The sequence below is a fragment of the Chelon labrosus genome, assembly GCF_963514085.1.
Source record: "Chelon labrosus genome assembly, chromosome: 21".
Lineage (NCBI taxonomy): Eukaryota > Metazoa > Chordata > Actinopteri > Mugiliformes > Mugilidae > Chelon > Chelon labrosus.
Genome location: NC_140354.1, coordinates 19,380,084 through 19,404,132, shown reverse-complemented (window position 1 = coordinate 19,404,132; position 24,049 = coordinate 19,380,084). Strand labels below are relative to the sequence as shown.

The window sequence follows — 24,049 nt, the reverse complement described above, 5'->3', positions numbered from 1 at the left end:
CGTGTTTCTTTTCTTTCTCTCTCTATGTTCCTGCAAAAACAAACAAACAAAAACCAATATGGCTGCTTACTTTTTGTGAAATCCATATTAATCTGGTCATTTTCCTCCTTAACTTCTCTCTTACTTCATGATGTGATTTTGTATAATTAGGACACATTAATTATGTGAGTACAAGTATGTATGACAGGAAACCTTTACCTAATTAATGCAATAATTAACTTATTTAATGACCCCATTAGCACGCTGCTACAGGTCCAATAAAACATTGCTAGGACAGTAAGCAGCTCAAGTGTTTTCATATGTTGCTTCTAATTATGTCTTTAATAGAACGTGTGCTCTCTCTCTCTCTCTGTATATATATATATATGTCTTATGTACACGGGTATATTATTGCTTCTCTGTCACCTTATTTACTGGGCTGAAGCCCGGCGCGCCCGCTCGGTAAATGCAGTTACTCCACTTACCCCGAGCCGGTAATTGTGCAATACATTACGTCTGCTTTCAGAGTTCATACCCTGAAAGGACTCGCGGAGGTGAGGTAACTCATCACGCAACCTCACTTAAACGCAAAGCACACCGCCGCACGGTGCAGCGCTGCACCTCCATTACCTGCTGGAGGGGGATTTATCTGGTGTAGGTAGCCTCGCCGGGCCCCGGCTCAATCTCGTTTTGCAGGCGCTGCTGCTGCTGCTGCAGGTCACACATGCATGTTGGCTGCATTTTTTTTTTAGCAGGTATATGTGTTACTTTGGTCATTTTTAGACTTATTTATTTGAGTATGAGGTTATGCAACAAACATCACAGTGATTCCAGGGTCTGGCAGATATTTTTAGCTTCTTTTTAAATTAATATACCAATTGTAAAACCTTTGGATGGAGACAGGAGAGGGATGCGATGAAACAAACGGGGAATTTGAAAGGAAACAAGCTGAGAAAAAGGAAACAGGCATTTGACATTTTTCCTCCACAAAGAAACATCTATTTTCGGTGTTTTCCTTCATGTCTTTTCACATGAAGCCTGCAAGGTACCGCGGTGCCAGTATGCCCAATAAATGGTTACTGTTATAGACATGCACAGCAGTAAAGCTTTTTGCAGCTGACATTCATAGGATGTTTAACTGTGTGTGTGTGTGTGTGTGTGTGTGTGTGTGTGTGTGTGTGTGTGTGTGTGTGTGTGTGTGTGTGTGTGTGTGTGCAAGCTCCAGATGCAGAATTCCTCTTCTGCTCCGTGACACGGCGTGCAAAGAGAGAGCGGATGCCAAAAGCCGGTCTTAAATGTGCCACAGCTGGTGCATGTGTCCGATTGTACGCGGGTGCAACTGGAGTGTGTTATTTAAAATGTGCATGTTTGCACGTGTTGCAGCACAAAGAGCCGCGCATCCATCCGTGTGTGCGCGGGGGGGCTCGGCGAGGGAGACGGAAGAATAGCTCGCACCTCCGCTGAGTATTCGGTGGCTGCTGCTGCAACCAACTGTCAGGCGGAGAGGAGACGAGGAGGGAGGGAAGGAGGGGTTGGGGGAGGGTGGGAAAAGGCTGACTAGGTGTGAAATCATACTCTCAGTCTTTATGGATGCAGAAAACCATACATCAGAGGTGTTTATGCGTATGAAATCACTGCCCAAGGGTTAACCGGTCAACTGTTTCTGTTTGTTAGAAATCCAGCTGCAAGTCAGTGACTGGAAACGGAATCAAACCCTCGTTATCAAAAGGTCTGACGCATTATCTATCCATCATCCCAGATCCACAAATCTTTAGCGCACACTGGTAGCAGCTTTCCAAATGTTCCATAAATCAAAACACGTCTTGGCCGTGCAGCTTGATATTAACGGCAAAGTGGATCAGGACGGCTCCAGTCAGGTCAGGCTCAATATTTTTTATTATGCTGAGATTGGCTCAAAAAGTAGACATCTTATTTTATTTTATTTTTTGGGGTTTTGACCGAGAGTTAAAGTTGAGAAAAATCTATTTATACTGGATTAAGTTTTTGGGGATTTTTCAGAAACAAAATATTTCTTTGAAACCAAACACGTGTGAATTTGTTGGAAGGAAGATGTAGTTCACGGCTAACTATGTGTACAGAAAACAGACATTTTTAGGTTTTAATGTAGAATATAGAGTCACATCATAAAACGCAAAATTCATTAGCATGCCCAATGATCACGTAAGACCTTTTAACACCATTAAGACGTTTATATCATAAAAAACAACAGCAATTCTTCTATTTTCTTCCCTCCTGCTTGCCCATTTTCTTTCTTTCTTTCTTTCTTCCAGAGGGTGCTAAGGTGTCGACATTATCGACCAAAAGCTTAGTGTAAATCTTCATTTATTTTACCTGCTGGCCTTGCGCAACATTATTGGCAACTTCTACAACCGTCATTTTCAAAATATTCAATGTGTTGCTGGAAAGAAATGAGATTTAGTGATCAAAATGTGCTTCTGACGGTGCTGACTAACTTAAATACATGCTAATACCAATGGCTGGCAACATTAGCTTGCCACCGAGCTAACCACAATCCAGGATTTTTTGTTCTACGCTATATCGTCCATGTATTCCATGTGGAATTATTAAGCAAGACAATAATGCAATAATGGTGGTTACCTCACACTTTAAACTTCTTCTCCCTGGTCTAACGCTGATGGATTAGCTGTGATTAGCTTGCGTATGTGTCTGCAGATTTTTAGGTGCTTGTCATCCCATCAAGAGCTGCGCATGCCGGTGTTGCACATGATTAATTGGAACAATGGTGATAAGTGGAAGTTGTTTTCTAGGGTAACTTAGAGGTTTCTGCAAGTGCTTTCTGGGGCTTTTAAGATTTAATTACAGGCAGCGAAGAGGGAGAGAGAGAGAGAGACGAGACTGGAAACTGGAGAAAAAGTTGCATGTTCGGGTTTGGAATTTCAAAATATTCTTACTCTACGAGAAGAGAGCTGTTGAAGATGTGAAAATACACTGACTGGCCAAAATAAAAAAGTCGCCACCAGGATTTAACTAAGCAAATCTAGCCTTCTATTGGATAATTACTGCATGGGTGATTGTCTTTCAGCTGGAAACAAGTTATTTAACCCCAACTGATGCAATGAGTAGCTTCTCATTTCTTAAACAACCATGTCTAAAGACCCATCCTGTGGTTGTGGAAAATATGTTAGTCTGTTTGAGAAGGGTCAAATCATTGGCATGCATCAAGCAGAGAAAACATCTAAGGAGATTGAAGAAACTACTAAAACTGGGTTAAGAACTGTCCAACGCATTATTAAAAACTGGAAGGATAGTGGAGAACCATCGTCTTCCAGGAAGAAATGTGGTTGAAAAACAATCCTGAGAAAAACAACAGTAGAACTCAAGGCTATGTTTAATAGTGAAAGTAAGAGCATTTCCACACGTACAATGTGAAGGGAACTCAAGGGATTGGGACTGAACAGCTGTGTAGCCTTAAGAAAACCACTAATCAGTGAGGCTAACTGGAAATAAAGGCGTTAAGTTGCTAGGAGCATAAAGATTGGACTCTGGAGCAATGGAAGAAGGTAGAATGGAAGAATGGAAGAATGGAAGAATGTGGTCTGATGAGTCCAGATTTACCCTGTTCCAGAATGATGGGGGCATCAGGGTAAGAAGAGAGGCAGATGAAGTGATGCACCCATCATGCCTAGTATCTACTGTACAAGCCTGTGGGGGCAGTGCTATGATCTGGGGTTGCTGCAGTTGCTCAGGTCTAGGTTCAGCAACATTATGTTGCCCAAAGAATGAGGTCAGCTGACTACCTGAATATACTGAATGACCAGGTTATTCCATCAATGGATCATATTCCAAGATGACAATGCCAGGATTCATGGGGCTCAGATTGTGAAAGAGTGGTTCAGGGAGCATGAGACATCATTTTCACACATGGATTGGCCACCACAGAGTCCAGACCTTAACCCCATTGAGAATCTTTGGGATGTGCTGGGGAAGGCTTTGTGCAGTGGTCAGACTCTCCCATCATCAATACAAGATCTTGGTGAAACATTAATGCAACACTGGATGGAAATAAATCTGGTGACATTGCAGAAGCGTATCCAAACAATGCCACGGCGAATGAGTGCTGTAATCAAAGCTAAAGGCGGTCCAATGAAATTAAATATAAGAGTGTGTGACCGGCTTCCGTCCAGTTGGCCCGTCTCTTTTCAGCCCCGGTTCAAAGGTGGTTTAGAGGTTGCTGTAGCCAAAGCTGCTGGGTCAGCTCTGGGTGCACCACCCCGGGAAAAGCTCTCTCTTATTTCCAAACCTTCGTGTCCTACAGAACCTCTTCACTCCTGACATGCTTATGTGTCTCTCCACTTACGACTCTTCCACTTACAGCTCTAAACCTCTTCTCTCTCTTTCTCTCTGTTATACTTGTTCCCCCGGCCCGCTCCTGCTTTTCATTTCATCTGGTTCCATGTAATCGCCGTGTCCAGCGGTGTGAAATCTGTTAATCGATCGTGACACTGATTGCGGGGCCCGCTGTAGCAGGCTGCGGCGGCGGGATGGAGGAAGAAAGAGCGGATCGGTGTGAGGTGTCGTGCACGTGAGCGAGCGGATGGTTGAAACAGAAGAGATGAAAGAGAGAAGGGGGGAGAGGGAGGGCACGTGCAAAAGAATAATGGATGGGTGCATTGTGTGTGTGTGTGCAGGGGTGAGAGGGGGTGAGTGAAATATTCCTAATTGCCGAGCTGAAGGTTGCCGGGTTGCTGGTTTAACGGCTTGATGACTCTAATGGGCCTTTGTGTGCCATTTAGATATTGTTGTGGTTAAAAAGCTTTGGCAGCCACAGAGGACGCCTGCCACGGCTGCACGCTGAGGGGGAAGGGAGGACGGGCAACATGTGTGTCCTGATGTGTGTGTGTGTGTGCAGAGGAAATGCACAAAGAGTTGCTGTTTTTGACTCGTGACGTACAGTACGTCCTAAGCCCAGATTGGTTTTCCAGCACCTCCGCACCTTTGCACCAATAGAGAAATAACTGTTAACTGTTAGTCGTTGACTGGACGACCCCCTCGACTTCCTGAAGAACGATTCTGAAGCTCAGCGTGGCGTCTCCGCCACTCGCCATCTTAGCAGTGACTGACTCCTCCTAGCTAGCAGCTAATTAAAAAAAAAAATGAGGTGATGCATGAGTGGAGTTGAGGCGGGGAGATAATGACAGGTAGCAACCTGTGAGGACACCCAGCTGTCACTCAAAGCACCCACGCTCTTAATTATGCATAGCTTTAAGACTTTATATCGTTCAGACGTGTGTTTGACACTTCTACGTTATTTTTCATCGTTGCGGCGGCTGAATATGAACGTGAGATTATGAGTCCGGTGACAAACACGGCATTTAGATTTAATTATTACGTCATTATATTGAATTTCAACTGATTGGATGGTCCTCCAACCAATCAGGGCTCTCCGATCAGCCACAACATTATGACTACTGACAGGAGAAGTGAATAACATTGACCATCTTGTGACAATTCACTGTTCTGCTGGGAAACTTTTGGACCTGGCATTCATTGGTGTGGATGTTACTTAGACATGTAGCACCCACCTAGACCAGACCAGACCCCCCCCCCCCACCCCATAGCAATTACACTCCTTGATGGTGGACAGGATGCAGCCACAAAAACGCTTTAGGAACAATTCTCAAAAAAAACATGAAGAACAGCACAAGGTGTTGACCTGGCCTCCTAATTCACTAGATACCAAACTGATCAAGAATCTGTGGGATGATCCACAGATCCCCCCCCCCACAGTATCAGTATCCTGGTGCCAGACACCACAGGACACCCTCAGAAGTCCATTCTCTGATGAGTCACAACTGTTTTGGAGGCCTACAAGGGAGACCTACACAATATTAGGACGGTGGTCATAATGTTATGCCTGATCTGTGCATATAAATAGTAAACGGAGACATGCTTACCATAAATGTCATCTAAGTAGGGAATGTGTTTCTTGTTAAATTCCTATTAAGACTAATTTGAAAACAGAGCTGCAGAGGAAGTGATTGAATCCTGGGTGATGTGGTGTGAAGTTTCTCTCCATCTGTCCCTAAAAACTAAACATCCTCTCATAACTCTGCTCCATGCAGCTCTGGGTTTCCGTTCCCTTGTCTTTTTTTTTTTTTTTTTTTTTTAGTTAAAGCTTCGCTGGCTCCACTTTCTTTTAATGAGGACGGTCACGCTCACATACAGTAGGTGTTTTTTCGCACACACACGGAGGTAAACCTCAAGTGCGCAGAGTCTCCATCTGAGGAGACTCTGAGAGGAAAGAGGAGGGTGGGCCGGGGGAGGAGAGCCGGGGGAAGGTGGTGGGGGGGAGTTTTAAGCACTTGACTGGAATGAGCAAGGCAGGAGAAGAGGAGCATTCAGATTGGCTTATTGTCTCAGCCCGTCTTCTAACGTGTTGCATTGTCGGGGACGACTCCCTGCAACTGTCACGCCAATAAAGCAGATTTGAATTTCCATTGTGAGCGTAAGCGGCCCTGCTAATGACGGAGAGCGTGGTCCGTGTTTGACTCGGGGAACAACCTTTTCTCAATTTACAAAATACTCCCGAGCAATTCCTCCTCCTCCCCTCACCGTTGGCGGCCGTGCGGAACATTGGTTACATCTGTCACGGAGCCGTCGCGGCACTGACCTCTGCCCCCTCAACCCGCCTCTCGGAGGCGTCGGAGAGCGGCGGCAAGCGGAGGCTTATTCTGCAGTTTGTTGAAGTCACCGCGGATCAGAGCACCTGCTAAATGCCTGAAATGTGAATGGGTAAAAAATGCAGCGGAGATGGAAGGAGGTGGGAGATAGAGAGGGCAGTCTTTGCTTTGGAAGGGTTGCGGAGGGAGAATGGAGAAACGTGAGGGGTGGTCTTAATCGCTGACAGTGACTGAGAGCGAGTCTTTATTGTGTTGCCAGGAAAGGAACACAGGAGCACCTCTGACTCGGTTTCCTTTTGCTCTTCATTTTCACCGCTCGCCCTCTCAGAGGCTGGGTAAACGTTGACCCGGCCTCTTGTTTCGTCGCCGCTGATTTATTGCGGATAAACTGGGGACCAAAAAAAAACTGGGGCTGATGATAGCGGGGAGTTTTGTGCGTTCGCGTGAGAGAATTTCGGCTTTCGTCGTCGAAAAAGTGTGAAGTGGTGAGAAACGGCCCCAGCGTGATGATGGCTCTGGGCCTACGACCGACAGAGCAGCCCAGGTGCACCCTGGGATGCGTGATAGATGGAGACGGGGAGGAAGGAAGAGAGGGGGGAGGGATTTAGCAGGAGAGACTAAGACAAGGAGGAAGAGTAAAAGTGTAAAAAAAGAGAGATGAGTTGAAGTCAGAGCTGGAGATTAAAATCAGAAGATATGACTGGAGTGGAGGAGATAGCAGAGGACAATGGATTAATAACATCCCTCATCTGGATCTTGCTGACCATCTCTCCCTCCCCATCGCTCGTCTCTTCCCCTCCTCCTCCTCCTCTTCCTCCTGCTATTCTACTAAAAGCAAAGGACAGGAAGCAATATGTACGACTACAGGAGTGTGTTCACCTCCCTGACTCCCTGAACCACTTTACAGCCGCTGTGGGACACTTTGTGGTGAACCCAAGCGTCTCCACTGTCCCTGCTCCCGGTCCCAACCCGGCGACTGCCTCCTTCTCCACAGTCGGACATTTTAAACTCTCTTGCATAGCTGAAAAGACCTGAAAAGAACAAAGCATTATGGTGTTACCGTGGCTAAATCTCTTATATATAACCGTGTCCTGCATTGACAGCGTGTGCTAAAAATGCTAAATGAAAGAAATAACTCATTGTAGTCTGGGTAATTTAGGTTTAGCTGGACTTAATTATGACTTTATGCTCGGCAGCTTTTTTTGTAAAACGTTTTATGGTGTCAGCCTGAAGAAGCAGAGAGTCTGCACATTTACCGACCGGTTCAGCTATCAAAATTGAACTTGTAACCAGCAGCTTTGTAAGCTAATAATTACAGACTACTGCCACCTGCTGGCCTGGAGACTCACGTCCTCTCACATAGATGTAGAGCATTGGTTCTAGTTTGCTCCTCGCCATCGTCTTTCCTTCGGTCCAGACACTGGCGACGTGATCTTGGTTTTCCGCGTGAAATGCAAACTAGCTTGACTCGCTAATCAAGCTAATGTTAGCCCCTTGGTTTATTTTGAAACGCTGTCTGCTGGCTCAGACGTGCTCGTTTTTTCGTCTAATGATTTTTAAAACAAGGATACTGTTGCTTACCTGTCTTAAATATAACAAGTTGCGCATTAGCTGAAAGGCTATGAACCGTTATTTAAGATATTTAGCTATAAATCTGAGGCTAATTCTACATTTGCTGCAAAAATCCTTCTCAGTTCCCTGTAGAAACTGTAGAAATAAATGAAATGATCGTTTAATGGGGTAAAATGTTGTGTTTTCTTGCTTAGCTAAGAGGCTTGGACAAACAAGACAGAGATTAGATTTATTTTTTGCTTTATCTTTAGTATTTTCAAGCATTTTTTAAAAATTAAAACCTTTAACTTTTCAAGATATGTTGAATTTAGGATGTAAACGTAAATTTGTGAATGCAAAACTTACTTGATGTCCCCAAAAATTTGCCCCGAGGAGCAGATCTGAAGCTCCGTGTGGCGTCTCTGGTCGTCGCCATCTTGCCGGTGCCGGACTCCATCTAAATACTGGCTAATTAAAAAAAAACCCTGCTCATAAATTAGGAGTAACTTCAAGTCTTGACATAATTTAAGCAGGCAAGTTTTTTTAAAAAATTTAAAAAGACCCAAGGACTGGCTGTAGATAAGTTTATTTGGACATTTTTTACATGGACTGACTCACCTTTGGAGGCCGGCCTCTAGTGGCCATTTGAGGAACTGCAGTTTATGACACGTCCATGTTGTTTTTTTCCCACTAATTCAATCGGTGTCACTGCTTGTCTATCATATCTTACTCCCACAGTCATGTGTACACTATGATATACCTACCAACTTGTAGAAGCTAAGCCACTAAAGTGCTATGTCTAAAACAGTTTACCTTCTGGGTGGAACACCTGACCTGGTAAAGATTGGCTCCTATTTTAGACCTAACGCAGCATATATTCAAATACATCTGTATTACGGCTCTTATACACCTTCATATTCATTCCCAGCTGCTCATATGTGGAGATATAAAAGCCAGACTACATGCATACTCACCCTTCCTTCCAGCCACCCTATTTAGCCTACCTAACCCAACTACACCAGACGCGCACATGCACAGAGAAAGAGCTATTACCACTCCACAAGGACCAGGGGACAAACAAGAGCAGCAGCAGCAGGAAAAGCATCCGACTGCAGAGGCCCCTCGGTGGGTCGCCTGCTAAACTTAGAGCAGAAATGGGCCAGAGAGAAAGAAACAATCTGTGCATTTGTGTGTCTGCGGCCGAGTGTGTGTGTGCGTTAAGTGGTATTAACTTTCTTATTCGCACACCGTCTGATTGTGTCAAGGTGCGAAACAAAACACCCTCCACCACCCTCCTCCTCGCACCGCGTCTCCTGCCCGCTTTAATTTGCTCCTTCGTCGTTTCCTTTTATGTCTCCTCGTCCTCCGGGCTGTCACATCGCAGTCAAAATGACGTTGAGGAGAGTTTAGTCAAATATTTTAATGAAGAAGCTTTTTTTTTTGCTTTTTTTTTTAAATGAGGACTCAAAAACTACTTAAAATAAGGTCACTATTAATTAGATGATGGTCTGACAAATGTGCAAGCTAATTAAGCCCGTGTGTGTTTGATTAAAGATAAGTAGGCTTCCATGATAAGGAATGTGATGATGAGGCGCGAGGAGAGAGACGTAGGGAGAAATAAAGAGACTTGGGAGAGAAGGGGAGGTTTAATTGAGGTGGAGATAATGATTGTGGGAAGCGAGGGAGAGTGAACGAGAGACGGGGAGGACGGACGGAAAGAAGGAAATAGGAAGGAAGGAGGAGGGGAGGGGGGCGGCGGCAGATTGGACGGCTCGTCATCAAAACGCAATTGCGACGGTGGCTCGTCCTCGCCGGGTTTAACGGAAAATGAGCACTTGTGTGTTTTTGCGAGCACCCCTGCATGCGTTCCTAGAGCCGAGTGTGTGAACGCCTGTGGCTGATGGCGAGTTTAGACATCTCCAGCCCACTGTCTTTTAAATCCACTGTATTCAAGCGAAGGCCAGCTGTTCCCTCTTTCCTCTCGCCTCGCCTCCCACTCTGCTTTTTCATCCCTCCATCCTCTATCCTTCTGTCTCTCTCTCTCTCTCTCTCTCTCTCTCTCTCTCTCTCTCTCTCTCTCTCTCTCTGGCTGGCTCCTCTCTCCATCAGGCAGTGCAGCAGCAGTCAATAGCAGCACCCCCCCTCCCCAACTCACCCCCTCCTCACCCATCCTCGCTCAAGTTCAAAGGATCCTTTATAGGCAGGATAGAAATATGCATTGCCAAAAAACCTCCCAGCAACAGACAACATCATCCCTCGCTGCCTCTTTCCACCTGTACTCCTTCGTTCTGTCTTTGCTTGAATGCTACTTCCTCACAGGCAAAAGATAAAACACCTATACAATATATATGTATGTAGATATATATATAAAACGTAAGGTAATTAAAAATTCTTCAAAATCAATAATTTTTTGTTGTGTAAGCCTACTTCTTCTTCTGGGCTAATTAAGATGTGACCGCTCATCCCACGTTCTCACTCGTGATCTTTTCTTGTGCTCTCTACATGCGGAGAGTCATTCATCGCATGTGAAGTATAATCCACTCTGAGCCACGCATTGCTCGTAAGATAACGCATGACACGGTTAGAATAGATTCTCACGAGTGTGTGGAAAACGTGAAGCGACAGTCGGCAACCAGATATCTCGACAGAAAGACTGGAAATGGGTCTCTCTCTGTCTCACTCTCTCTCTCTATCTCGAAAAGCCGGCTAAGCTAACCAGATGCTAGAAATAGTCAAACGTTTTGGAGGAGAGATCAGGTCTGGAGCACAATCGGTAGCAAGGTTCAGCTCAGATTATCTGGTAGTGTGAGGTCTTTACAGATCTGCTCTTGAAACTGCCTGAACTCCTGAACAGATCACAGTCTAAGAAGATACGGATCAGCTGACAAGTAATGATAAAGATTTTAGCTCTTGAGGCTAACGTTAGCAATCTTGTAGTGTGTGCTAGTTTAAGATTAGAGGTAAGACAGTCTGTAAAGTTGCTGGAGGATTACGCCGATACTTAAAAAACAACCAATGATAGAAACAAGTCAACAAGGAAACAACACAGCCGAGTTGTCAAGCAATTGTTAATGTCCTAGCCCTTGAGGCTAAGGTTAGCAATCTTGTAGTGTGTGCTGGTTTAAGATTTTTGGGAAGAATATCTGAGAAGTTTCTGGTTGATTGCACCAATGATGGAAACAAGTCTACAAGGAAACAGAGCAGCTGACAGAGTTGTCAAGCAATGGTTAATGTAATAGCCCTTGCAGCTAAGGTTAGCAATCTTGTAGTGTGTGCTGGTTTAAGATTACAGGTAAGACCATCTGTAAGGTTGCTGGAGGATTACGCTAATACTTCAAAACCAACCAATGATAGAAACAAGTCTACAAGGAAACAATGCAGCTGACAGGGTTGTCAAGCAGTGGTTAATGTCTTAAGGCTAAGGTTAGCAATCTTGGTGTGTGTGCTAGTTTAAGATTCATGGGAAGAATATCTGAGAAGTTTCTGGTTGATTGCACCAATGATGAAACAAATCTACAAGGAAACAGAGCTGCTGACGGTGTTGTCAAGTAATGCTAAGCATTCTGACCCTTGAGGCTAACGTTAGCTAGCTCTTAAAAAAATCTCCCCTCCAGTTCTTGTTAAAGAATGAATAAATCCTATCAGACATTTTCTCATCCACATTTGTAAAGCAGGTAACGTTTTGTTTACATCCATTTCCCAGTGTGTTGGTGCATTCACTGCTCCCTGCTATGCGCCATTATTTTTAAATCCTGTAGTATGTGCACGTTTAGGATTAGCACGAGGACTATCTGTGACGTTTCTCCTGATTTAATTTTTGCTCACACTTCTGCAATGAATCGACGCAGAACCTCCATCGTAGCTTTACGCGTTTATACCCGTACGGCTGTATGCCTGTACGCCGCTAATTCACTTTCTATACTTTAGACAGTGGTGACTGAGAGGCTCAGGAGCTGGAGGCAATAAATATTGAACATCTGCAACACAGAAAAGGGAGAAGATGTATGAACACTGAACCGACTAAGGCAGAAGGAGGGTGAATTTAATTTTCTGGCATTTTGGATCAGTCAGGGGCGTTGTGGTCTGCGCTGCCTTGTCGTTGCATTTCTCTGGGAGTGCACATCTAGGGTACGCCATACCTGCACCATTACTTCGATGCATGATGCATAAAGGAAGCTAAAAGTATAATTTCCAACACGCTAAGCTATTTGTCTTTGGCTCATCTCTGTCTTACTGCATAGATTCAGTATTTCATGGAAAGGAGACACAGCCTCTGCAGCTATAATAACACCTCGATGTGTGTCTACTCCAGTAGTTACATCTAAACGGCTCGGAAAGCAGCGAGTGTGAGTGCAAATGTTTGTACCTGACCCGTGTGCTCCCATGTTCCCATTTATGTTATCACGCTACGATTAACTTTTCCCTCTGCTCCTCGCCGTGTTGTTCCGCGTCGTTATGAGTGCTTGCATGCGTCTAAAGCAGTACCCTGGTATTAGACCGTGATTGCGGTGTTGATTTGTCCTTTTGTGTTTAGTGCCGCGTTTGATCGCTCTCTCAGACGGTGGATGCATTTTTGAACGCTGCCGTAAGATGCTTAAAACCATTAAAATCTGTGTGTGTGTTTGCGCATATATTGCATATTCCAGGGCCGGCGAGATTGGAAGTGGGTCTACTTCTTTTGCAGTCACTGGTGCGCCCCTGTGTGTGTAATTGAAATACCTGAGTTATTGACTTTCCCCTCCCCTCCAAGTCAAATAACTGTTCCGGGGGAGTGTGTGAGTGCACTCATTCGGAGGCTCTGGGGCAGAGCAGGCACCTCTGGCAGACCAAGGCCCGTCAAGCATGGACTACACACACACACACACACATATATATTTTACCACTGCCGAGGACAAACCTGCTCAAATAAAGACATGCAGGTGCACACGGGCTGAATTAGAAGCCCAAACGCACACATATGTGCACTGATACAGACACACAGACGGCTGGTACGTCTCTATCACACACACACACACACACACACACACACACACACACACACACATTTCCAGTTTCTGCCTCTCTGACAGCAGCAGTCCTCTGCGGTTGAACGGCTCAGGCTTAGCCTCCTCCTGCGTAAATGGCTGGCTGCCTGCCTGACACATGCACGCACGGACACACACCTCCGTTGGCCTGACTCCTTCCCTGACTCCTGGCCGCCTGCCCCCTTCCCTCGCTCCCTCACTCCACACAGGATCACAGCCGTCTGCCAGGCCGGCCTGGGCCTGGGCCTGGCCATCTCCTGCTTCCATTCATCCCATTGTCCCCACATTGTCCCCTGCCTCCATCCCAGCGGAGGCTTCAAAACCTCCGCCGCGTCCACGCTGCGTTTTGTACATCTCTATCTTTTATTGGAGCTTTATTTTCTCTTATCTGCTCCCTCTTCAGCGGTTTTATCTGCTCTTCGTCTCCCCCCCCCCCCGTCTCCGCCGGGCCATTCGTCCCACCATATTGTGCGGTGTAGTGTATTGTTGCCCGTGTACAGTAGCCAGCGCTGACGTCAGCCGTGGATGTGCAGGAGAAGACGGGGACCGGCTCGGATTCAAAAATCCTCGCTGGCCGGCTTCCTCGTGTCTGGCTGAGTGACTCTCTGGCCCCCGCTACCCCCTCTGGGAATTTTTAATACTCACTAATCGATCACCTTGTGCCAGCTGAGGTGATAATGTGGCCAGATCCTAATTATTGTTGCTGTAAATGAAGAGTGGTGTTTTGCAGCACTTTATTTTAGCCAACCACTTCCCAGCACCTTTTTATTTTTTTCCCCCCTCCTGCACCTCTCGCCATCCCCTCCTTAGTTTTTGCATTTGCTCTTCTTTTTTTGCTTTTCTCAGAGGCTAATGAAAATTCTGCAGACCTCTGGCGCTCTGAATGAGCATGCCGGACAGTACATTAATACTGCTCTTAAGAAGAGAGAGAGAGGGAGATAGAAAGAGGAAGGAGCCAGAGGAGACGGCGGCCGAGGTGGGGGGAGGCAGGGTTGCTCTGTGGAGGATAAAGGGGGTAGCGGGAGTGCACGAGTCTGGAAATTCAATTATAACTGTGCCCTGGCAGTAATTCCGTTGGTATTAATGGGACGGCGGAGCGGGAGAAGAGATGGATAGAGATGGATGGAGGGCGAGAGAGAAAGAGGCAGAGAGGAGATAGAAAGTTGAGTAACAAATGGATCCGAGTTGCCCGAGAAACGTGATACAACAATGAGGCGCGCGCATCATTATTTCATGATTCTGAGGCACGGCCCGCGCATCGAAATGAGTCTGTTTAATGCATCACACGGCACAGGACGGTAATGACATGTTTTCAACCTCGTGGATGCAGCACATTACCCTCATTATTTGTTCTTATTAAGGAGATACGGGAGCTTCGAAACTAGAACAGACGGACTAAAGAAAACAATTTTTCAGGACACTACATGCCGGCCGCTGATTTCACGCAGCTTCCAATTAGCTGCATGTGCAAAATCGACCATAACGTGTGCAATGTATTCAGCTTGTTGCTTCATCTGGACTACTTGACGCAGTCTGTCTTTGCGTCTTCAGCTGCGGCTGTTTGTTTTATAGGTTAATTATTTCACATTGTATTTATTCCTCTGCATGCCACATCAACGGTATGGTCTCCGATCTCATTAATGCAAAAACAAGGTAACGGATCAGCCTGTGCCGATCCCCTGGGACGGGGCGAGTTTATTCCTTTGATGCTGAATGAAGCGCAGAGAGAGTCCTAAGAAGCCAACACCCTGCTTGATCCGAGCGTCAACTCCCACCCCACCTCCTCCCTTCGCTCGCAGCCGAACACAAGACGCCGCCGCCGCTGCCGCCGAATCCCTCATTCATGCGATTCGCCACACCTCGTGCATGAATAGCCGGCAACACTTTACTGTACACGGCGTGCACAAGAGCTGGACTCTGGCAGAATGACTCACACATGCTCAGTAACAAGTTCATGTTGCAGAACTCTGCAGAGTCTTGTCTAGACTAGTATTTCTCACCTCCTCCTCCTCTTCTTCTGTCCAGCTCAGTATTCCATTTCAACGCTGGTGGCAAGGCGCGGGCTTGGATATCGGCGTGTAAGCAGTGTTTATTGAAGTGTCTGACTCGAATGCTGCTCTGGTTTGCCGTGCATTCTGCTATCTCTCGTGCTTAGATCCAAAGGAAGAGCATCAGTAAATGTTTTCGTGTACAGCCTGTGCAGGGCCGTCATGCGCCATTTCAAATGTAGTCGCCGTTCGTGCAAGTGTAGCACTGCAGAGGCTTTATTGGAAGTGCTTTGTGGTCTGTAATAAAACAAATTGATGAAAATGATTGGTGAGATTAAGGACAGCAGCTTCGAGTCCCCAGAATTTGCTCCAGCCACCCTCGTGTACAAACTCATTAAAGGAGTCATAAAGGCAACTAATGAAAATCATGACTGGTATCATTACAAGCCCACCGGTGTCCTCTCGCCTTTCTCCTCTGTGAGCGAGAGAACAGAGGAAGCGAAATTAATGTTCGCACCAATATTATTACAAAGCCACCGCCGCACCTTACAGCTGTACGTACGGGCGAGTATATTAAAGTAACCGTAACCGTTTGCGCTCTGTGTCCGCAGGACGACAACTCCATGTTCTTTCAGTTCGGCCCCTCCATCGAGCAGCAGGCCTCGGTCATCCTGAACATCATGGAGGAGTACGACTGGTACATCTTCTCCATCGTCACGACCTACTACCCGGGTTACCAGGACTTTGTCACCAAGGTAACGGCACACAGATGAAAAACAAATGCACAAATAGTCAGGACATAAAGGAAAGATAACACAGATGCACATGTAAGCTTCCACAACAACCATGCACTGCAAAATCTACTGCACAGATAAGCATGTGAAGTTTTAAAGAGGCCGTGTCATGCACATTTAATGGTTTATATTTTATTTTGCAGGTCTTCTAGGCTACATTTATGTGCTTTAATGTTCAAAAAACGCAATATTTTTCTCATAGCGTACAATTCTGCAGCACCACTTTTCACCCTGTCTGAAACGCTCCGTTTTGGCTCCTGTCTCTTTAAAAAAAAAAAGGAAAAAAAACCTCCCAAAAATCCCAGTCTGCTGGGCATTATTACGGCCATTATGCAAATGTGGTACATGCTGAAGTAATATCTAACGGAAGAAAAAGGCATTTCAGGCTAATCAGGAACAGTGTTTGCCTGTGGGTAGTAAAACACTGAATGTGAGCACAAGACAATAAAGCTCTTTCTAAAAAAACGTGCATTTTAACTGAGGAATTTCATCAACCGTTATATAATGTTAAAGGAAAAATGTGCCGCATTGTTCCTTCATGAAGCAGCTTCATCCTGAAACAGTATTACAAGTCAGTTTAAAGTTAAGTAGAAAAATATATATATATTCTTAATGACATTAAAGGGGAATTACCATTTTTTACAACCTAGACCTTATCTCTGGCATAAAATACGGTCATTTACTCACCCATATAACTTTGGTGTCATTTGGAGTCATTCGGACGATATTTAGATCTGCGTATATCCATATAGTGGGAGTGACTGGGGCACCGAAAAGCAGCCTCCAAATAACGCATTATCTGCCACAAAACTCGTTCATTTCACCAATATTTTGTTATGATACGCTAGTGCTATTCCCTGTTGAGTCCCTATTCGCGGACGTGCAGCGGTTTGTTGTTCTTCGGCCAGCTGTCTCCTCTGTCTGCCTCCGCATCCTCCTTTCAACAAGCTCCTCATCCATATACTGTGGCTCAAAACAGTAAGGACGTCCATCATAAACAAAGTCGTCGTCCACGACGTCAGAATTGGAAAAATATTCAGCCAAGTTGCAAAAAGGTAGTAGTAGCAAATTACAGGTAAACTAGCCGACTATCGCGGGTGCGTGTGGCGCTCAGAGATGACATCATCCAGGTCAGAGGTTAGTAGGTCAATCTATAGACCCCGGATGATGATAACAGGTAACTCCAGACTAACGGGGAATAGCACTAGCGTATCATAATAAAATATTGGTGAAATGAACGAGTTTCACGGCAGATAATGCGTTATTTAGAGGCTGCGTTTCGGTGCCCCAGTCACTCCCACTGTATGGATATACGCTGATCTAATTATCTGACGAACGACTCTAAATGACACCAAAGTTATATGGGTGAGTAAACAACTGTATTTTATGCCAGAAATAAGGTCCAGATTGTAAAAAACGGTAATTTCCCCTTTACTTGTTTAAGGGTTTTGATGACTTGCCTTTAATGCTAACAGAGCGAGGTACTTTTTTTATAATCAGCCCCTTTTTTCTCTGCCACATCCAGATTCGTAGCACCATTGAAAACAGCTTTGTGGGCTGGGAACTGGAGGAAGTCCTCCTGCTCGACATGTCCGTTGACGACGGCGATTCAAAGATCCAGAACCAGTTGAAGAAGCTCCAGAGCCCCGTCATACTCCTCTACTGCACAAAGGAGGAGGCCAACACCATCTTCGAGGTGGCCCACTCGGTTGGGATCACCGGCTACGGGTACACGTGGATAGTGCCCTCGCTGGTAGCTGGAGACACCATCGTAGTGCCCGCAGAGTTCCCCACAGGTAGGAGATCTGAAACTGAGTCTTGAATGTGGAATTAAAATTGGATCCCATTGTTATCTGACTTAATCTCAGTGTGAAAATATGTTGCTTGCTTTGAGCTCAAATGCTAAGCTCCTTTGAGTACAACAACTGCGCGGGCATGCAGTGTTTGGTTTATGTTTCTTCAAGTAGTACCATGAATGCATCCGTCTTCATACAGGTGGCCCCATTTTGAAAAATGACTAATAAGCACAGCATCTCTTCTATATTTGACATTTTTAATACTAAGTGTATTGTGTCAAAAACATTATCCGATAGCTCAAGAGTTGGGAAAGTGGAAGTTTACATGAGGTTTAAATAGAAAACTTTTACTGAAACTTGCTTGTTTGTGTACACAACCACAAACTGGTGCAGCTAATTTCCATTAACGGTTAGATACTTACCTGTCCTTGAGGGGAGACTGTTTGTCCCTGTCCTCTTTCCCTATGAATGGTGCTCTAACGACCCTTGTCAGTCAGAGGCTCCAGTCTCAAGGTAGGAATATTTTAACCTCAAACTTCCCACCAGTCCCCTAGATCTGAAGAAGCTACTCGGATGAGTGGTGAAACGTCTTCTCAAAAAAACTCTACAAGTCCAGTTGCCTTTTTTTAAACGCTTGGATGACTGACATACTCAAGAGTAGGGAGTTAGTGGGGGGCACACAAAAGATGTGTGCATACAAAACTAGAAGAAATTAGGAGGGTATACTTCACTGCAGTTCGCTGGTTCTAGAAAAAGTTAAATGGGAATTACTGTTTTTTACAGCCTGGACCTTATTTCTGGCATAAAATACGGTCATTTACTCACCCATATAACTTTGGTGTCATTTGGAGTTTTTCGGATGATATTTAGATCTGCATATATCCATATAGTGGGAGTGACTGGGGCACCGAAATGCAGCCTCTAAATAACGCATTATCTGCCGCGAAACTCGTTCATTTCACCAATATTTTGTTATGATATGCTAGTGCTATTGCCCGTTGAGTCCAGACTTATCCGGAGTTAACGCTATATGGGTGAGTAAACGATCGTATTTTATGCCAGAAATAAGGTCCAGGTTGTTAAAAAACGGTAATTCCCCTTTAAGATTATGGTTGTTCTCTTTCAATGATTACGTACAATGGTGGTACTCTGCTGTAAGGTAGTGAACTGAACTGACTACAGTATCTTTGGTCTACATAAGGACCAGACTAAATCAGACAAGCACCGCCATCCATGATACAGTAACATCCATTTGCCCTGGTCAATGTCTTGACCTACTTGGCGCCACAGAAGAAACTCCTGAGCCTTTCTGAATTTTATTTTCTGTGGGCTGTTTTCCTCCAAGACAAAAAAGAAAAAGTAAAAAACAACAAACAAACTGACCTTTTTCTAATAAGAAGTGAGGGAGCGCCTCTTCACCCCCGCTCTCCTCCCACAACACCACTGGAGGTCATTCTAACCTTTGAAGGTCAAATGTGGAACCAAAGTGACGTTGGGGCGCATTAACCACTCAACCTGCTCACGCAAGCTGTCAGGCGTACCTGTCAGACTGCTTCATGTAACACTACTCTCAGCACTTGGGGGCGGACAGGCACTTTTAAAAAGGCCAGTTCCCAGTGGGAATCAACCCTTTAACCGTTGCCACCTTACTATCTAATGTAAGTTATTACTTACATTGGATAGTAGATTATCGAGCGCGTAGTATATTTACGCTGGACATATGAGCCTGATAATTTGTTGATGTTTGGCTGGTTGATTTACAGCGAAGGGGGAGATATCACGCTGCTTCCCGTCCTCAGCAGTTTCTGGGGAAATGGTTTGCAAGCGGAAGCTGAGATCATTGTACTGTTCAAGCACCGTAACTCAAACTTCCTACCTCTGCTCCCTTATCGGCATCACCGGGTGATTTACTCGAAATGGGAGTTAGCAGTGTGTGTGTGTGCTTTCGTGGCTGTGTGTTTGTGTGTCATGCTTATGTGCAGTTGTGTGTGAAATGTGCGATTGGTTCAGGGTTTACGTTGCATGAGTAAATAATGGGTGAACCAAATGGGTGTGATGATGGATTTTGCTAAACACTCTGTAACTGAGAGCAGCCTTGGCTTCACCATGAACTCCCGAAGCACCTGAAAAGTTGGTATTTTGGAAGTTTTTCAAACCTTAAGTGCAGAAAATTTGATATTTTAACAATAGCAACATTCTTGTAAAGTCACTTACCGCAAGAACTTTCCGTAAGGACTAGGAGTCTCTTGAAGTACTCCGTGTGTTTCCACCACAAAAGAACCAAGGTCTTAAATTAAATTTAGGGGAAATTAGTTTACCCTGCAAAAAGTCCCCGCTCTAGGGTTAGTACTTCTCAAAAGTACATGACCTTGTTGCTTTTTCGTACGTCAGCAGAATAATTTGCCCAATCTTCAAAAGCTGAAGGAACCGCACCTTCGTAACGAACTCCTAAAACAAAAGAAATGTGTGTTTTGCAGAGCTTCAGTGCAGAAAATTTGATAATACGACAATAGCAACAATGTGGTGGAGGAACTAAATGCCTTTTTTTTTTTGTCGATTAACAGCAGCATGCCTTGAATCATTTGTATAGTCGTCTGCTTACTGCCACCTACTGGACTGGGGTGGAGCAAGTTGTTGTGTAGTCGTGTGGACAAATTAAGCATTTGCTTTTTCATACATCGTCAGAGTAATTTGTCTAATCTCTTCACAGGTCCTTAGATTGTAGAAATACAAACAAACAACCAACAGAAGGAACCTCACATTTGTAATGAACTCATAAAGCGTCTAGAAAGTTTGTACTTTGGGGGGGTTTCAAAGCTAAAGTGCGGAAGATTTGATATTTTAACAATAGCGACATTCTAAAATCACTGAAATGCATTTATTTTTTGTCATGGGAAAGCACATTTTTCACCGCAAGAACTTTCCCAAAGGAACTAGGAACCTCTTGAAGTACTCTCTGTGTTTCCACCACAAGAACCAGGGTCTAAATTTAATTTGGGGGGAAACTGCAAGAAGTCCCCGCTCTAGGGTTTGCATGAACTTTGAAGGTGGGATGGTCAAGCACAGGACATTTCTGATTGGTCAGTAACTTACAGCATTTTTATCTCACAGCATCTTTGCAATAGCTTGAAAAATCAGTTTGCCTCCTTTGAGATATATTGAATCTGTTTTTCTACTCTTGTTCGGTGACGACATTCGCAAAGCAGAAAATCATGATCAACAGCAGCTCAAAGCTTGAATCTTTTGTACTGTCTTCCTCTTTACTGCCACCTACTGGACTGGGGTGGAACAGGTTGTTGTATAACAAAATGAAGGGTTGTTGGTTTTCTTTAGTCTAATCTTCACAGGTCTTCAGACTGTGGAAACACAAACAAACAACCATCTGAACTCCTAAAGCAACTAAAAATAATAAACTACGTTGCATATTGTAGAGATATTCTGATAGAGGCACTAAATGCCCTTTTTTTGTCATCATGAGGAAAGCACAGATCTTAGTCATGTTTCCACCCCAGGAACTTTCCCCAGGGATAAGGAACCTCTTGAAGTACTCACTGTGATTCCAACACAAGATCCAGGGTCTAAATTAAATTCTAGAGAAATTATTTTAACCTCCTCCCAATAAAAAAAGTCCCTGCTCAAGGGGTTTGTGAACTTTTCAAAAGTACACAAAGTTGGGGCTTGCAGTGCTGAAGATAGCTATCTGTTTGCTTTATTTCCTGGCTTTTTGAATCATCTTGTCTGCAGCTGCTCGTCTCTTTTCTGGCATTCAACGGCCCCGTTTGCAAACAGAAAATCACCATCACGGCCTGAGCAGCAAGGCTTGAATCTTGTGTATAGTCTTCTGTATATCTCCCAGCCATTGGACCTGGAGTGGAGCAGGTTCTTGTGAAGTATTTGAATATTTTCTCCAATGCGCCTTTAGACGGCTGTGGAAAAATTAACCACAGACAGTCTGATGGAGCCTTTTAGTTTCTTAAAATAAAGTTCCACGACTAAAGGCTTCGGGTACTTTGTGCGGAAACAAGGATTTTAATAGATAATAGAATTAACCAGGATAAAGACTCGAATGTATTAAAGGAAGCTTCTTACATAGTATGTGTAGAATTCAGTTATTCAACCGACTCTTTATCTCCAGTTTCAAGCTCAGCATCAGAAAAACCACACAGAGTTTGTAGTGGCAGCCGAGCGCACCGACGTCTGAACTGACGCAGAGTTAAAATGACACATGTGACTGACGGTTGAATTGTGCTCTGGGTGAAACCAGTGGTTCAGGGTTCAGCAGAAGGTGCACGCTTGCTGTCGGGCTAATTTGCTTACGAGGCACACTTAAATAATTTGTACCACGTGTGATGAAGAGCCTCAAATTCTCATGGGTAATCCCACTGATGCCTTTTCTTAAGTGGCACTCTGGGGAACCGTCTCCCACCCACTCTCCTTCTTCCTCTTCTTACGTTATGCTGTTGTTCCCACTCTTCTCTGTGGTTTCTGTCTTTCTACTATCTTTTAAAACGCTCTACTCCCTTCAGCTTTCTCTGTTTCTGTGTCTTTGTGTCTCTGCTGCTGTCTGACTTTCACTCCTCATTCCATCCCACTTTTTCCTCCTCGACCCTTTCAGTCTCTCTTTTGCTGTTCACCAACAATAAAAAGTTGTTTCCAAAAATACACTGATCAGCCACAAAAGTAAAACCACTGAAAGGAGAAGTGAATAACATTGAACAACCATCTTGTGACAATTCAATGATCTGCTGGGAAACTTTTGGACCTGGCATTCATTGGTGTGGATGAATGCCTTAGACATGTAGCACCCACCTAGACCAGACCAGGCACCCCCACCCCATAGCAATGACACTCCTTGATGGCAGCAGCCATCCCCAGCAGGATGCAACCACAAAGACGGTTTAGGAACCACTAAAAAAAAACAGGAAGAACAGCACAAGGTGTTGACCTGGCCTCCAAATTCACTAGATCCCAAATATATCAAGTATCTGTGGGATGATCCACAGAGGCCCCTCCCCTCAAAGCCCCCCCCCCCCCCCCCCACCAACAACATTGTGTTGCCAGACTCCACAGGACACCCTCAGAAGGCCCATGTCCATTCTCTGATGAGTCACAACTGTTTTGGAGGCACAATGGAGACCTACACACTATTAAGAAGGTGGTCATAATGTTATGACCTATTGGTTTATGTCAGCGCTGCTGCTGTTTGGGATTTTCTTAGTATGTGCGTGTTGCTGTTGACATGTCCGTGTTGTGACATTTAAACGTGTCCTAGGAGAGGTATGAATACACCGTACACGTGTCACGCAGCAGTTCCCAGGATGTAGAAAAGAACACACACACATGCCAGGAATCTTTCCTCTAAAATAATACAAGCAGAGTGCGTAAAAGGGAACAAGCGATGGGAGTGAGTGAGCGCTGAGGAAGTGTCAACAGTGTGTGACATTAGATGTGGTCCTGGAGGGCCGGAGCTGTCAGTGCCGAGGCCCCGCGAGGAAGGCAGGTTGCCAGGCTGCCTGTCTATTTCTGCCCACTGACATGGTAGTGGACTGGCTGACATGTGGTCATACTCTGTCAGATAGACGTAGCCCGACTGATGGACAGAGAGAAGGACAAATTAAATGGCAGGCAAAATTGACGTGAAAGCAGCGCGTTCAACTTCGCTGAGAGCTGTGCGACCCTGGACCCAGAGGTTTATGATGGATCACAAACTGACAAAACATTTATTAGCCATTTTCAGAAGCAATAAATACCTTTATAGCTAAGTTACAGGGATAGTTTGGTGTCTTTCAGATGCTTCAGAATATTACCTACAGTAGATTGTGGTCAGCAAAGAGTAGAAATGATATGGAAGCCAAGAAATGACGTATTGACGTAAAACATTCCAGCATCAGAACCTCATCCTGTCCATGAACCATGGGGGTGGTAATAATATCATTGTTTGGGCCTGTTTTGCTGCATCTGGACCAGGACGACTTGTCTTCATTGATGGACCAATGAATTATACCAACAAATTTTAAAAGAAAAGAAACGGGCTCATACGGCAAGACAACGAGCCCAAGAACACAAATCGCTCTACAAATGAACGGTTAAAGAATAAAAAGATGAATGTTTAGGGACGGCCAAGTCAAAGTCCTGACCTTAATCTGATAAAAATGTTGTGGAAGGACCTGAAGCAAGCAGTTCATGGGAGGAAACCTACCAACATCTCAAAGCTAAAGTGGTTCTGTTCTGAGGAATGGGCTAAAATTCCTCCAA

At 44.8% G+C, this 24,049-nt stretch overlaps 1 protein-coding gene across 1 annotated transcript in view; it reads left to right on the top strand.

Moving 5' to 3' along the window:
- Positions 1-24,049, top strand: part of grin2ba (glutamate receptor, ionotropic, N-methyl D-aspartate 2B-a) — a gene marked incomplete at its 5' end in the record, with an annotated part of 125,975 nt that overhangs the window by 55,696 nt on the left and 46,230 nt on the right. The window contains 2 exons of the mRNA XM_084569957.1: positions 15,816-15,959; positions 17,524-17,794. Coding sequence (XP_084426083.1) covers positions 15,816-15,959; positions 17,524-17,794 — 415 coding nt within the window. The remainder of the gene's footprint in view (positions 1-15,815; positions 15,960-17,523; positions 17,795-24,049) is intronic.